At 50.3% G+C, this 16,655-nt stretch overlaps 1 protein-coding gene across 1 annotated transcript in view; it reads left to right on the top strand.

Annotated features, from left to right (window-relative positions):
• CD9 (CD9 molecule) overlaps positions 1 to 9,306 on the top strand; it is a 32,254-nt gene extending 22,948 nt beyond the window's left edge. The window contains exons 3-8 of the mRNA XM_014841731.3: positions 4,263 to 4,360; positions 5,081 to 5,155; positions 6,634 to 6,732; positions 6,868 to 6,957; positions 7,565 to 7,648; positions 8,813 to 9,306. Coding sequence (XP_014697217.1) covers positions 4,263 to 4,360; positions 5,081 to 5,155; positions 6,634 to 6,732; positions 6,868 to 6,957; positions 7,565 to 7,648; positions 8,813 to 8,878 — 512 coding nt within the window. The 3' untranslated portion in view covers positions 8,879 to 9,306. The remainder of the gene's footprint in view (positions 1 to 4,262; positions 4,361 to 5,080; positions 5,156 to 6,633; positions 6,733 to 6,867; positions 6,958 to 7,564; positions 7,649 to 8,812) is intronic.
• The last annotated feature ends 7,349 nt before the right edge of the window (positions 9,307 to 16,655 follow it).

The raw sequence follows: 16,655 nt of genomic DNA on the forward strand, positions 1-16,655 counted from the left end.
GTAGGAAGGGAAACTGTCTCCACTGACTGAACGTTCCCCATGGCGGGCCGGAGCAGAGGCTCCCCTGGCCTTTTAACTCCCCTTAGACTGTAGTCAACAGAGAGAAGCCCCCAGCGCCGGTGGCCCTGGCCTGCAGATGACAGGTGGGAAAGTCATACAGAGTCAGGAGAGTGATGAGCATGCAGTTGGAGGAGGCAGGGCCTGCCTCACAGGATTCAGCTCCCCTGGGTCACTGCAGGGCACCCTGGTGAGCAGTGGTCCTACCTGAAGTGACCAGGAGGGTGATTTGAAGGCACAATCCCAACGAGACATGGCAATCCCTAGTCAGGGGCCAGTGGCCGCTGTCCCCTTAGCTCTAACAGAGGACTACGGACCCTTTGCACCTGGACCCCCTTCCTGGGAAAGGGCTCAGCTTCCTAGACTTAGTTCTGCTTGCAGAAGCCCAGGGAGTAGAGGGCGATGCGGTGACACTAGACCATCGGCCAGCTGAGGGACCACTTGGGTCTGGGCCCTGTGCTGCACTGAGTGCTTTGGGAAACAGAATAATCCTCATCCGGGGCCAAAGGGCCAAGGAGGCTTCATTCTCAGTGTCCCCTCCCGCCTCGGGGTGTGAGATAACAGAGAGTGCCAACTCTACCTGGCCACTACTCTCGACATCATGGGGTGACTGTCCCTTGCACTGGGGCACTGACCATCTGTAGGGCAACCCACAGGCCAGCCTGACCACGCAGCTGACCCTTCAGGAACCCTGAAGGACCCATGATGTCTTTTCTCCAGCGGGGCCACAGCTTTCGAAGTAGAGAAAGAATGCATAAGCAGGCAGAGAAGCAAGTGGAAAAAGAAACTTTCCAACGTTCACAGCAGTCTATGGTGGATCCAGAACAGCCGACAGCCTTATATGGGCCTTCTCTCTGAGTCAGGCCGGGAGAGCCAGCCCATCAGCAGTCTCTGTAATCCTAGGCTGCAAACATGTCAGGGAACTTCATTTTCTTGGTCCCAGGCCAGCAGTCCTTCTTAACTCCTTGGTGTCTTTCCAGAACCATAGCCAGTGAATGAGGGTATCTGGGGGCTCCAGCCAGAGGCCGTGGCCGTCCACCCCTCCTGAGGACCATTCCCCATGGTGACCTGGGGCACTTTGTCCTGTTGTCCTGTGCCTGGTTCTCCCCATCCTGAAACCAGCCGAGCTGATGCCCCCGCAGCCCTCCAAGGCAGAGAACTCCAGGCAGATGGAGTCCACCGCAGTGCTTGTTAGTGAGAACAGCCCTAGGTGGGACCGAGAGGGACCAAGAGAGAGCCATTGGGGAGCAGCGTTAGGGTTCCTTTGAAGCCCTGATAGAGTTATTTGGAGATAATAAACTGTCCCAAGTAAGTGGAGGCCAGAGGCTCTGCAGGATCTTGTTCTCATGCAGACAGGTGTGGCGAGTGCTGTTGGTGCATTGGGTCAGGTGATGACAGGAGGCTGATGTGTCCACTCCTGCCGAAGCCGAGCTTGATAAGCAGGTGGAAAAGAATGCCCCATTTCTTGTATAAAGGACACCCTCACATATGCTCCTGCTGCACCAAACCCTTTTTTTTTTCAACCAGGCCCATAATGTCAGCCTGAAAAAAAGCAGAATAAACAGCCCTTAGCAAATTAATACAGTGATCCCCGAGAAGGCTCCGTGACGAATCACTTTTTCCATGAGTCAGACAGAAGCTAACATTCACTTGCTTTATAAAGGCGAACGTTTTGTCATTCGTCATTCGCCGGCCTTTGCTAACGAGCTCAGGTGTAGAGCCCGGGTGTAGGCGGGGGGAGCCTGGCTGGGGGAAGCCCTGGTAGCCCAGTTAAGAAGCAGCAGCCCGAGCCCCGCTTGCTTCCCTGGCTTCCGGGGCTCTGCTGAAATCCTGTGAACAGCTGCCAGTGAATTGCTCATCCTCATCCCCAAATGGAGAGAGTGAAGCCGAGACACCCCAGGTCTGCAGCTGTCCAAGGGAGATTTAAAGCCAGCAAGACCCTTTGTCCTCTTCATCTGCTGAGCCCAAGAATGAATATTTCACATTGACCGAGGCCCATTAGGAGAATGTTTTCTCTGTCCACGTGGGAAGTGCTTTTTCCTTCCGTAGCTCCCTATTGCTGCTGACCCAACTCCCTGACTTCTGCCAGGGTTGCCCAGGCTGATGAGCTCAGATCTGGACTTAGAGAAAACCTGTCTGTCTGTTCATTCCCAGTCGACTCAATTTCATGTGCTTGGAAATCCTTTTGATCTCTTAATACTCCTTATTTATTCAGCCCCTGGTTTGGAGCTCAAAGGAGTGACCTCACGCCTCGTTCTCTTCCCCCGGTGAGACAGGAGAAACTGGGGCCGTGTGACTGCCTCAGCTCGCTGGTGTCCCCGTGTCAGAGCCCGGACCTGAGGGAGGCTGCCCCTGCCGCTGCGCTGGGCGTGGAGCTGCGCTGCCTCTCTGAGTCCGGCCTGTAGCCCCAGTCTTAAACGGCCTAGGAGGAGGGGACTTGACTCGAGGACAAGCCACATTTGTCCCCTTGCCCAGTCTGGGCCGGGCAGGCACAGGAACAATACCGATATTCATGCAACATAGGGGTTTGCCAGGAAACCCACGTGACTTGACCTCACGACAGATGTGGGGGGAAAGGGGAGAGCCACAAATGCTCCCTTGTGTGCGCTCCGCTCAGTGCCGCCCGGGAGCCTCAGCTGTGGGCAGACAGCACGGTTTGTTGCCTGCAAAGCCCCAGCCACATCCTGGGGGGGACAGTAAAGTCACTGCGACACCTGCCAAGGGTCCTCACCGCGGGATCCTGTTGTGTATTGTGGGGAAACGTCATAGACTCTGTCACTTTCAGCCCCTACTTCAAGGAAGTCTCCCTGGTGCCAGTTAGGGAACAGGAGGGAGGGAGCAGCAAGTATGTGAAATTCGTCCCTCTGATGGTTGGTAATCATCCATCCTTCGTATTATTAAGATTAACAGTAGAAGCATTTTTTTGCACATTTGGGTGAATGTCACTTCACTTCACAACAGTCCTCGAGGCAGGCGTGATTACATCCCTGTCTTGCAGATAGAAAACTGTTGCACAGAGAGGCGAAGTGGCTTTCCCAGGGTCGCAGAGCTGGTGCTGTCAACAGGAGTCCCCCCCCAACGGTTGAACAGAACGAGTCTGTGACGCAGGGAAGCATGGGACTTTCTGCCCATTTTGCATGGGGCCTGCATGTTGGAGGAGCCACGTAAGGGGGTGGTCCCTTCAGGACGCTGTGCCTTCTCAAGATACATCCATCTGCAAGATGGGCTCCTCGAGGCGCTCCCCGGGGGTAGTGGGGTGCCTGGGCCAGGGCTGCTCACTGCGCCCCCCTGTCCTGGGCGTTTGCATTCTGGGGCCTAGACAGGGGTCTGGAAGTCACTGCACTCAAACAGAGCACTTAGAAACCATGTCACCCTCCCTCCCTTTAGCAAGGAGGACCCTTGTCACCCTTAACTTGGAGTAACTGAATTGCACTGTAAGTCTCTTTAGTGTGCTGTAAGGGATCTTTTGAAATTTTCTAGCAACCAACATCTCATATTACTGATAAAGAAATTGAGGTCCAGAGAGAAAAGTGTCTTACCAGGATCACACAGCAATTAGTAGCAGAGTTGAGACCACAACACAAGGGTCGTCTGACACCAGGCCTTGTTCTTTGCAGTAGAGCAAGGGACTCCTGCCTTTGCCAACATGGGCATCACTAACTGCGTGTGGCTGACAGCCGCCGCAGCAAGGCGGGGAGGCCTCTCTGCGGGAATCAGGCGGAGCTGGCTGCACGGAGCACGGCAGTCTGCATGCGCACAGCCCCTTCCCGCTGAAAGCTTGCTCTGACAGCCTCTCCTGGCGGCGCAGGCCAGCGGGAGGCTCACCAGAGTCCCAGGAAGTTAGCCCAAGTTTGGAGGGTCTGTTTTAATCAGCGTGAGTGGATTCATCTTGCTGGAAACAGCTGACAGCCTGGACCAGCTCATGTGCTGAGTGGAATCTGGGGGTTCCCATGGTTCTTCTTTGTCCTGGTTGGGCGGTAATGGGCACCTTCCAGGAAGGCTGAGGGTGAGGCAGGAGTGAGGACTTGATGGGACTGGGTTCCAGAAGAGGGGCTGGTGGGACGGAGACGAGCAGAGGTGGAGGAGGCTGTTTTTTGAAGGATGGGGGGCAGCACAGAGTCATGTAGAAGGAAATGGAATTGCCCGAAGTATCTGGGCCTCCACACTAATGTCTCCACGTCTTGTCCTCTCTCCTCTCCCTGCAGGAGTTTATATTCTGATTGGAGCCGGTGCCCTCATAATGGTGGTGGGTTTCCTGGGCTGCTGTGGGGCTGTGCAGGAGTCCCAGTGCATGCTGGGATTGGTGAGTGTCCCCCTGCTGCCCACAGCCACTCTGACTCCTGGACTGCAAGATCTCGTAGAACAGATGGGGTGGGATGAGGTGAAGAGGGAACCCCAAGGGCATGAGCCATCCTCAGCCCTGCAGTGTCCCTGGGCTCCAGGCCCTGCCCCGTCTCCCAGCCGGGCAGCCATCTTGCCCCCCTCCCCTGTGGCGATGTGCTGTCCTCTTCCTTTCTGGAGCTTCTCTCTTGTCACTTCCCTTAGGCAACTAAATGCCAGGACTTTGTTTTTCCCTTTTTCGAGGACCACGTTTGCTTTTTTTCCCTGAATCCACAGGTACCTTTGCCTTCTCTTCTTACTTCAAAATTTGTTAGAATTTTTCTCAAACTCCAGAGTATATTCACATTCTTTATTTCCTCAGATCTCTGTTTTTTGTGAGTGAGCGAGGGTATTTTATTTCTGACTGACTCTTAATTAACACCCTAGAAAGGCCGATTCTGGGGTCAGCTGTGTCCAGTCCTTTCCTCCTAGTGAGAACCTCCCCACTAAAGCTTTCACCTCCGCCTTGGCTTAACTCTCGCGGTTCTGTAAGCATCTTCCCTCCCCTCCAGGCTGTGCATTTGTGCCCCTAGATGCCCCGTCTCCAGAGAGTAGTCACTGTTCCTTGTTCTCCAAGTGCCCTTTGGTTTTCCTGGTCGCCTGGCTGGCATTGTTCCTCACCCACCCCCTCTCTGCCTTCCAGTTCTTCTGCTTCCTGTTGGTGATATTTGCCATCGAAATTGCTGCAGCCATCTGGGGATATTCCCACAAAGATGAGGTGGGTTTTTCCCATAAGATCTCTTGGGACCTGTAGTGATGCGGTTTTGGGAGTTGGGGGGTGGGGGGTGATGAAGGCGGACGGTGGCTCGTCGCTTTGGTCAGCCTTCAGCCATCGCACGTGCCGCTTACTCGACCACGTTCCCGCATGCCCGTCAGAGTGCGAGCTCCCCCGGGGCAGGGAATGTGAGCGATTATACTTCCCTGTGTGGGAATTTGCCAACCGCTGCTGGACGGTGCTGGCAAACAGCAGGCATTCAGGAAATACTCCCTGGGAGTGTGTGTCTGTCTCACTCTCACAGCTCGGCAGCCCTTTTCTCACCTCCTCTAGAAAGGTCTTAGGAACACCTGGCTCTGTGTGGGCTGGACACCCCCTACTTCACCTAGTCTATAAATTCGTGCTGCCATGAGCTAAGTGCAAGTGTCGTAGAAGTCGTTTACATCCAGAAGTCCCATGGGATTTGAAAAGGTTGGATGAGGAAGGGGCATCTCTTCTGGCTTCATGGAGGAGGGGACACTGACGTGAACCTTAAATGGGAGATAGGATTTCAGGAGGAAGGTTGGTGGGGGACGGGACTTCCCGGCAAAGGAAGGGTCTGAGCACAGCTGAGCTTGGGATCCCATGGGCAGCCACCGAAGAGTTGTGGCCAGGACGGGCCACATCAGAACAGTTTTAGGAAGGGCTGTCTTGTCATGTTTAGCAGGAGGGGAAAAAGAAGAGAGATACTGGATCCAGGAACCCTGTTTTTTTTAATTTAAAAAAAAATTAATTAATTAATTATCCAGATAATAAAAGCTGCAGCCATGGAAATAGGAGGGGATAACTATTAAAGCTGCTGAGGGAGAAATGCTGGATGTTGGTCAGTTAATTGATGTTGAGGGGAGAGGGGACCAAGGGACAGGCATCTGTTAGACTGGGATGCACCCAGGTACAGGAAGTAATAATGTGTCTTCTGTTTCATGATGTAATAACTAATGCTTACTCCACATGTACCCCTTATGAGACACTGTGCTAAGGGCTTAACATGCGAAAGCTCATTTGCATCCTTGCCATGACCTCTGAGGTAGGGACTGTTAGAATCTCCATCCTACGTATGCAGAAACTGATGTTTGGTCTCTAAGTGGAAAAAAAAAAAGAAGATGGAAACCTGAGGACCCAGCCAGGTTGGGAATAGGATTTTTTTTCTTTAGCTTGAAGAGATTCAATTTTGTTCATAGGTAGAAGGGAAGGAGCCAAGTGAGGCTGAAGGGCCGGACCAAAGGTGCGAGAGAAGAAGGGAGCATGGCCACAGCAGGCTCCTAGAGGCTGTGGGAGGAGGAGGGAGGGGCCCCCGAGGTGAGAGAGGCCGTGCTAGGCCAGTGGCTTCAGTCTGCTCGCAATGATTTCTAGCCCCAGGAATTTCTTTGTGAACAAAATGGAACAGGTAACATGTGTTCATGAAAAACCATCTCTGCTCCTCTCTTGTGTGTCCATCATAGGTGATTAAGGATATCCAGGAATTTTACAAGGACACCTACAACAAGCTGAAGACCAAGGACGAGCCCCAGCGGGAGACGCTGAAAGCCATCCACTATGCGGTAGGTCATCTTTGCAAAGACCCTGACCCCTGTGGCCTTTCTGGTGGACGCTTGTGCACCTGGGATGCTTGCCACACGTCCCTATGCCGCTCATCTTTTTATTTGTTTCTCTCACCCCCATCCCTCTCCCTGCAGCTGGACTGCTGTGGTATCGTTGGGGGAGTGGAACAGTTTATCTCGGACATCTGCCCCCAAAAGGATGTACTCTCAAGCTTCACAACGAAGGTAACCTTCAGAGCAAGCCTCTGTGCCCCTGCCCTCTTGTTCTGGGGTGACAGGTACCCATAAACACCTCTTCTGCCTGTGAAAGGGCCCAGGGTGGCCATCTCATTTCTCCACTGCCCTGGGGCCTCTGCTTCCTTAAGGACCGCAAAACAAATAGGGGAAATAAGAAAGTGTTCTAGCTGCCTGCAACGATTTGGCACCTGGAATGGCCCGCTGCTGCCCCACATTCTGCCCCATGCGGCCCTCGAGGACAGCTGTGCTCTGAGTCCTGGCTTCCTGCCATAGACTCATAAACAGCTCAGGATCGTGCACCAGAGCGAATGTCCAAATTCAGGAGGACAAGTAACCCTGATAAGAGAGAGACCCCAAAGCGGGGGCCTACCCCTCTCCACTCCTCGCTCTCTCACCCAGATTTTAGGGACCCGTCTCCCATATCTCTTGTCTTGGTTCTCCTTTCCGTCCACCAGCCAGGACACCTGAACACTCCTGCCCCAGCCCTTTGTCTGGGGCCACCAGTGCCCCCGGTGTGAAAGCGGTGCTGTGGGCGGGAGGGGGTGCGCCCTGGAGCAGGGATTTGTGTGACCTGAGTCTTGCTCTGCCCCCTAAGCCCTGCCCTGAGGCCATCAAGGAGGTCTTCGACAACAAATTCCACATCATCGGCGCGGTGGGCATCGGGATTGCCGTGGTGATGGTGAGTGGCGGGGACGTTGGGAGGGAGTGGTCCTCTTAGTAGCTAACACTTAATAAGCACATGCTCTGACCAACTAATTTATCAACAAGTTTAATCCTCACCGCACCTATGAAGCGGGAACTATTAGTATTCCCACTTTACGGACTCAGCAGTGGAGGCACAGAGAGGTTGAGTAAGCTGATCAAAGTCCCTGAGCTCCTGAGTGAAGCATCTGGGATTTGAACTCAGTGTATCTGCGGAATCCATTCTCTTAACCGTTTAGGTTCAAGGGGTAAGTGTCAGGTGATGCCAGTGCTGCTGGTCCCCGGACCAGGCTTTGAGGAGCAAGGATGGACATCCCCCAACCTGTTAGTTATCTGGGATAATCTTAAGAACATGTTTTGCTCATGTACCTGCTCTTCTTTTCCCTGAGAAAGAAGTTCAGTAAAGCTACATGGATGTGAATGGTTTCACCTCCCCCTGTGTCCCGCTGTGGACAGCCAGAGGGAAGACGGAAGCTTCCAGTAAGACTCTCTTGCTAATCAGCCCCCAGAAACCATCAAGGGCCAACAAGGTTCCCTAGGGTCACCCCCATTCCCCATGAGGGAGTGATAAGGACCCTGTAGGGGACACACCCCTCACTGGGACAGCCTGGCTCACTAACATCCCAGAGTCTTCCCTCTGGTCCTCCTCTGCCCCTTGCAAGACTGCCCCAAAAGAGAGAATTGCTCCCTTCCCTATTGATTATTTGCACCCCTCATCTGCATCTAAGAAAAGCTGGAAGCAGCTTTCAGGAAGAGACAAAACGATACCTTTTAAAATAGAATATACGACACAGACATAGAGAGATGGAAGTGAAAGTACTAACCTGTCTGGACTATTGGACTATCTGAAATTTGTGCATTAAATTTAGCTCTGAGCTTGTTTGTCTCACCTGCAAGGTCTTCAGGGGAGTTGCTTGTGCAGATTGCGTTAGCAAGTGACTGCAGACTCTCAGAATCCCACCAGTCAGCAGTCCTTCCCGTTGTCTAACCTACGTCTCTCCTGCTTCGGCACCCTTGAACTCATTTGGCCTCGTGGTCACCATTCTCCTTGTCGTTTGTGTCGGCCTGAATGACTCGTGTCTTTCCTCTCCCTCGGCAAAGCCCGCCCGTCCCTCATGTCCCTCCCTGCCTTGTCTTCCAGATCTTTGGGATGATCTTCAGTATGATTCTGTGCTGTGCCATCCGCAGGAGCCGAGAGATGGTCTAGAGTCAGCTTGCACCCCCGAGCAGGAAAGCTTACCCCTGAAGATTGTGGTTTTCTTGGGGTTTTGTTTTTGTTTTTTGTTTTTTGCCACTAACTGTAGTATTCATGCTGCATTTCTAAACACAAAAAAGTTATTCCGTTTGTCTTTTTAGTGCTTATTCAATATTGATATTTGTAGTGGAGGGGTTTGGGGATTTGGTCTGCTTTGGTTTGGTTTTTTTTTTTTTTTGGTTGTTTGTTTTTGCTTATTATGTTCAGCAGAAATCCTGCAATGAAAGGTACTATATTTGCTAGACTCTAGACAAAAGATATTGTACATAAAGAGAATTTTTTTTGTCTTTAAATAGATGAAAAAAAATGTCTATCAAATTTAATCAGGTTATAACTTATGTTGAAGACAATTTGATACATAATAAAAGATTATGACAATATCCCAGACTGCTTTCTGTTTTTCACTTCCTTTCTTTTTTTATTTTTTTAGAGCTATTTATTTTTCAGATGTCTTTCAACTGCTCTTTGCTCCGACTCATTTCTGTGAGGAGGTGGGGAGGTTAGTCTGCCTACTTTACTAGTGAAGGAATCAAGGCATGGAGAGATGAAGGCATTGTGATCCAAGACCACACAGTTGTTGATAGTCAGCAGTGGAACCTGGCCCAGGACTCTGTCCTGCAGGGATTTGTCGTGTCTTGGGGACACAGCAGTAAACGGGAGCTCCCTGATGGCTTGGTTTCATTCACTGCTTACCCCCAGCACCTAGAACCTATTGTCGGGTGCATAGTAGGTGCTCAGTTAATATTTGATGGTTGAATAAATGAAGGCATACTCATCAGGGTTTAACCAGAGAAGCAGAATATTAAATATAATGCATGTATAAAATTTCTTAGAGGGATTGACCTTACACAATCCTTAAGCAGTCTCTATATGCCTGTTGTCTTTGCGTCTGATGCTAGAGCTTGGAGCCCACAGTGCAGACAGTTGGGAAGGACAGATGGATGGAAAGTGGGGGACAGCAGGAACAGGCTGGAGCCCGTGAGGACAGACAAATCCGTGTCAACTCCTGTTCCTCTGGTGCTGGTGGTGTGGGTCCTACAGCGGCTGGGATCCTTCGTGGTGGAGCTCAACACACTGGCCAGGAGTTGGAGAAGGTGATGTGAGCCAGCAACTAGGCAACAGCTTGTGGGAGCTACAGAATGACTGCCACTTCTTCCCTCCTCCAGACCCCTAACGAGGCTCTCCTTCCATCGTGCTCCACCCGAACCAGAAGCATGCAGGACAGGGAACGCTGGGAAGTGTAGTTCAGCTTAACCAGCTTGCCTGCTCACCAAGCCTCCAGTGTGGGAGGTAGTGCCACTTGGAAGCCTGCCATCCAGTGAGCACCCGGAGTTAAGGAGGCAGTTCCAACAGAGGCCAACGCTGTGAGGTGACGCGCGGAGGCAGAGGAAGCCTGTTCTTATTTTCCACTCCTTAATTTAGTTTGGGTTCTTTCTTAACATTTACAAAAAATAAAAGAATCCAAATGGCACTGAATGCCACCGTTACATTAAATATCAGAACACCAGTGTCCACGGCAGCATCATTCACAAGAGCCAAAAGGTGGCAACAACCCACATATTCATCAACAGATGAGTGTATAAACAAAATGTGGTAAATCCATACAATGCAATATTATTTCTCCTTAAAAAGAAATGAAATTCCAACATGTGCTACAGCATGGATGAAGCTTGAAGACATTATGCTGAGTGAAGTGAGCTAGACACAAAAAGGAAACAGTGTATGATTCCAATTATACGAGATTCCTCAAATAGATAAATTCATAGAGACAGAAAGTAGACTAGAAGTAACCAGGGGTGGGGGAGAGGAAAACTGTTCATGAGAACAGGATTTCCATTTGGGATAATAAAAAGTTCTGGAAGTGGATGGTGGTGACAGTTGCACAACGTTGTGAATGGACTTAGTGCCACTGAATTGTACACTTAAAAATGGTTAACATGGTAAGTTGTATGCTATGTTTGTTTTACCACAATTTAAAAATGTCAGGGTTAGCACCCTTGCATCTCATCGCTGTTCTATGGGCCCAGGTCCCTTATTAATTTGAGCATTTGAGGGCTAATTGTACTGTTTCGGCTGTGGAACCATTGGTTTTGTGTAAGAGTGGATGAGACTGTCATAATGCACGGCGTCAGGATCCTGATTCATTCTACTCTCCACCCTGTATTGACTGCCAGCACCTCTAGGAAAGGCGGGTCCCCTAGACACACTTTCTCCTCTGCCGCTTTGCTGAAGAATGGGTAGAGTCAGTGTCACAGATTGCCACTACTTAAATCGAAGAATATCTCAGGGTTGTACCCTGTCTTTCAGCCTATTGTAAATAATGGACCAACTGACTAGCTTAAGCGAAAGCGAATAATTTATTAAGAACACTAGTGGTGTCTCGTGGAACCCAAGAGTGGAGACACCTGGGCCACAGGAAGATCCTGGAACCATGGCCCAGGAGCTCGCGCAGCTCTCCACTTGAGTGCTATGTTTTGCTCTCCAAAGAGACCAATGGTCTCTGCTACTCAGTCCACGTGGGCTGGAAAAGGCTGGCCTGCAGCTCCCAAGCTTACACAGAGACAACCACCATTAGCCCCGTTTGAAGTCTTAGGAGAGAATCTGACCCAGTTTCACTCGAATATCTGTCCCTGGCCAGTCATCTGCCAGGTGGGGGAGGGGTGCATGTAGTAAAGACTCGGCCACCCTCTGACATGAGTGAGACTGGGCCCAGGACCAGAAGCGGAGGGATCACTGAGAGCTGGCAGACACCCGGGAAGGAGCCAGCTGGTCCCCGCTGCCCTCAGTCTGGCCGAAACAAGCCTGCCAGACTCCTGGCAGACGGTCCATGAAGCTCTGCAGTTAAGGCAAGACCAAGATGGTCCCCAGCGCTCAGAACCTGAAGGGCTTTGGGAGCAAAGGCCTTTAGGAAATTTTGAGGTCACAAAAAGGCAATAGACTCTGCCAATCACAGCAATAGCTGTGGGTCCAGAAAGAATCTCCTTGAGGGGCCTGCCGGGTGGTGCAGTGGTTAAGTTCACACGATCCGCTTCTCGGTGGCCCGGGGTTCGCCGGTTCGGATTGTGGGAGTGGACATGGCACCGCTTGGCACGCCATGCTGTGGTAGGCGTCCCACATATAAAGGAGAGGAAGATGGGCACAATGTTAGCTCAGGGCCAGGCTTCCTCAGCAAAAAGAGGAGGACTGGCAGTAGTTATCTCAGGGCTAATCTTCCTGGGAGGGGGGGGGGCGGGGGGGGGGGCGGGCGGGGGGCGGGGCGGAGAATCTCCTTGAGCAAAACAGGAATACCCAGCTGGGTCCGTTGGCCTCTTGGTTCAACTGTGAAAAACAGCCCAGGGGCAACAAATCTGAATCAAAACAGCTGGATAGTAAAAGTTACTACTTCACTCGGTGCCCTTCAAGGCCTGAACTTGCTTTGAATCCCCACCCTCCTGGCGCTCTCACAAGGCCCGGCTCCCACATGGCACGTCCCCCGAGAGTGGAGGTGAGCGGTGCGAGGGCGGAGCCAGGACCCCACGTGAATCCCAGCGCTCGGTTCCTGCTGCCGTCCTTTCTCCCGGGAAGGGGGTCTAACTAGCGCATTAGGACACTGCAGGAGTTTAGGGAAGTTTTGTTTTACAGAAGGTTAGGCTCAGACATTTCCTGAGCTTCTTGGGCACGAGATGGAGCAGTATGGGGGAGTGACAGCACCATTAGCGGACCCATAGCGGGGGGAATACCCCACACAAGGGGAGAGGTCTCTGTTGGTGGGCTACGGGGCCCTGCTTTGCCCTATCATGGTCAATGTTTTAAGTGATAACTCAGAATATTATTAAATATTGTAGGTTTTACAAGGCTCTGAGGAATAGCCAGTAATTTGGGTTAGCAGAATTACAGTTCTAAGAGATCTTGGGGTCTAGAATAATGGATTGTGACACCCAAAGGATGTATCTTAACAGGAATACAAAGTAAATGAAATCAAGCAGTCCTATAATATGTTCAGCACAGTCCTTGATGCTTACACTTCAAGTAGCTGAGTTAGGTTAGCACATATTTAGCTGGTTAGATAATGCAGTTTTTCCCTCATATGTTAAGTCTGGAGGCAACCACAGGTGATGCAGCAGCTCGGTGCTGTCAAAATTGGCATCTCTGCGATGCTCTTGGCTCATCCCCCATGGTCACAAGGTAGCTGCCGCATTTCCAACCATCTCTACATTCACAGCGGGAAGTAGAGGAGAAGGGCAAATGCTCGCTACAACTATTCCTTTTATCTGAAATACAAACGCTTCCCCCAACAGACAAGAAGCCAATTTTCATTTGGCCATCATTGGCCAAAGTCTGTCACACGGGTACTCATAGCCATAAGGGAGGATGAGAATACAAATATTTAGTTTTTCCAATCTACAGTGAAGGTGGGAAAGGGACAAATGAGTTATGGGGTGTTTTATTCCATTTTACACTTGGAGAACTTGAGGCTCAGAGAAGTTAAATATTTGCCCGAAGATCATACAGTTAATATACTGGATACAGATTTGAATCCAGGTTTACCTTTCTCCCGTCTTATTGCATGTTTCACACAGTGGTGCCTCCCAGGATTAATATCATAGGAGGAAATTTAACTGGAACATCTTTTGATCAGAAGAACTCATTACATAAATGCAGTATGGAGAAAGAATTTCATTTGAAAAAGAGATGTGGAAATGTAGCTTACTACAAACTTAACAGAAGCCAAAACTCTCAGGTGAAGCTGTGTTGGGCTCCATCCAGAGAGGTGGGTGTCCAGACAGAGGGAGAGAAGAAAGCCACAGATGCAGCAGTCAGACCCCAGGCGGTATGATGCTCCAACCTGGGACCTCCTCAAAAGTGAAGGTAGCCAACTACAGAGACCTGGAGGGGATGGACGTTGGGGAGGAGCCTAAAACCATGTCATCCAGGAGGAGAGTGAAGGACCAGGGAATTCTAACCTGAGCACGGGAAGGGGAGAACCCACCACATGACCATCTTTGTTTTCAGATATCCAAATGGCTATAAAATGAACCAGGGGTATATATTGTCCCAGAGGCCACAATGAGAACTCAGAGGGGAATGCACAGGGAACAGATTTTGGCTTAATACAAAGAAAGCTCCTTAAAACCAGGGCTGTCCAACAGAGTAGTGGGCCCCAGGATATGAAGGAGGCTCCAGGAGAGGCTGGAGATGGAGCTGTGCCAATTCCTGCACCAAAGGAGACTTGAGGAACTCATACATCCCTTCCAACTCTAAGAGCTTTAACAATATAGGTCTCCAAGCAAATACTCAGGCAACAAGTGCTGACTCTATTTTTTTTTCCTTACTGGGGGGCAAGGGTGAGGGAAGGACCTCTAATAAAGGTTGAAGTAATAGCAACAGTGAATATTTCTATGGGCAACCCAAAAACATTTCAAAATAATGCTTTATCTCTGAAATTGTTGCCTTTTTTCCATGCTCAGTGCCACTGCTGGACTCTTCAAGACTCAAGGAAAAGAGCACCCTAACCCTTAAATAATGGGGCTTGTTGGAAGGATATTCAGCATCTCAGCCTCTATACCATGACCTCTGCATTTCTGCATTTGCTAGCCTGGATTGTACCACAGGCCTAGTGGAGGCTGAGACGGTGGCGCATCCCAGCTCTGTATGTGGCACCTCTGCTTCTCTCTGCATCTCACACTCAAGCTCCCTGAGCAGAAAGCATCGAAACAGATAGTTTGGACCATCCAGTAAGAAGCATCCCTATTGGCATCTCTTGTCAGGACATCGATCCCTGGCCCCAGTGATTGTAGCCAAGGGAGAAGTGTCAATGTTCAGGATGCCCCATGGCCTTCCAAGCACAGGAAATTAAGCAGAAAGAATTTCTGGGGGCACCTTTCCTGGCTAGAGCTGACTGGCTCAAGGACCGCCTGGGACAACCACCTTAGATGAGCCCCACCACAGAGTCTTTACACCCCGAGAGGATCTGCAATGGAATTCTCAGAGCAAATATGCCTGTTGAGGGATGTTCTCCTTAAATAAGTGTGACCACACCCCAGGAGAGGTGGGATTACATGTGTGGGTCTTTGAGAGATGGAGGTTACAGAGAGGGACTGTGAACCACGGAAGGTCAATGTCAGAGTCAACTGCAGGTTCATGGACCCCCAAGCTAAGGGTCATCGGAGCCTAAGGGCTTTATTCCAGCAAGCTAAGTTCCTTCTTCTCCCCCTCAGGCCACCCCACCCACCCTCAGTTTCAGCACCAGCCTGGAGAGGCCTGAGCCGCTAATGTAATAGTTTTCACTCAAGCATTGGCCAGCAGACCCCTGGAGAGCTAATTTGATTTCTTTCCTTTTAAATTGGATTTCCCTGAACCATCTGCTGCTTCTGTGGCAACACAGGCAGGATCAGACCTTATCTCAGTGTAGATCTCCACTGTTCTGCAAGACTCCAAGGAGCCTGGGCTGACCTTCCGGCCAAGTGAGGCAGTGAGGGACCCTGGGGAGCGCTCTGACACACCCTGCAAGCAGTCACCTGTGCCCATAGATCTCATAGCAGAGCGTGGGCTGTCCAGCTGACCCTCAGTACTGCCCTGGGAGCTGGGGAGACATGCAGATTATTCTCTAATCTTAACACATGGGGAAACTGAGGGCCAAAGAAAAGAGGCAGTGACTTGCCCAGGACCACGAAGCTCAAGCAAGCCTAGAGAAGCCCCATGGCTACGGGAGAAAGGATGGCGACATTGAAACAGATCTACATTCAATGACATCCCTGGCATTCAACGGGCATGGTCTTGGGCCTTGGTTTCTTCATGTGTAGGTTGGAGCTGATAAAACATATCTCATAGGGTAGTTTTGAAAATTAAAAGTATTAAAAAGAAATGAGCTATCAATTCACGAAAAGACACGTAGGAACCTTAAATGCGTATTACAAAGTGAAAGAAGCCAATCTGAAAAGGCTACATAACGTATGATTCCAACCATACGACATTCTGGAAAAGGCAAAACTATGGAGATGGTAAAAACATTAGTGGTTGCCAACAGTTCAGGGGGAAAGAGGATGAATAGGTGGAACACGGGAGTTTTAGGGCAGTGAAACTATTCTGTGTCCTACTGTAATTGTGGATACATGTCATTATACATTTGTGAAAACCCATGGAATGCACAATACCAAGAGTGAACCCTAATGTAAACTGCGGACTCTGAGTGATTATGATGTGTCAACATCAGTTCATCAGTTGTAACAAATGTACCACACTGATGCCAATGTTTGATGGTGTGGGAGGCTATGTGCTGGGGGAGGAGATATTTGGGAACTCTCTGTACTTTCCACTCAATGTTGCTATGAACCTAAAACTGCTCTAAAAAAAAACTGTCTATTAATTTTAAAAAATTAAAAGTTTAATGTAGGGGCTGGCCCCGTGGCCGAGGGGTTAAGTTCGCACGCTCCATTGCAGGCGGCCCAGTGTTTCGTTGGTTCGAATCCTGGGCGTGGACATGGCACTGCTCATCAAGCCACACTGAGGCAGCGTCCCACATGCCACAACTAGAAGGACCCACAACGAAGAATATACAGCTATGTACTGGGGGTCTTTGGGGAGAAAAAGGAAAAAAAAATAAAATCTTTAAAAAAAAAGTTTAATGTATATGTCACAGGACAAGATGGAAGTTTCAACTCAGATATCAAGATACAGTAGGTATTACATTACAGAGTGGGGTGCCAGGTGCAAATGTTCTACAGATTCATCTAAAAACCAATTACATGAC

This window comes from Equus asinus, chromosome 22 (genome assembly GCF_041296235.1).
Source record: "Equus asinus isolate D_3611 breed Donkey chromosome 22, EquAss-T2T_v2, whole genome shotgun sequence".
NCBI classification, from domain to species: Eukaryota; Metazoa; Chordata; class Mammalia; order Perissodactyla; family Equidae; genus Equus; species Equus asinus.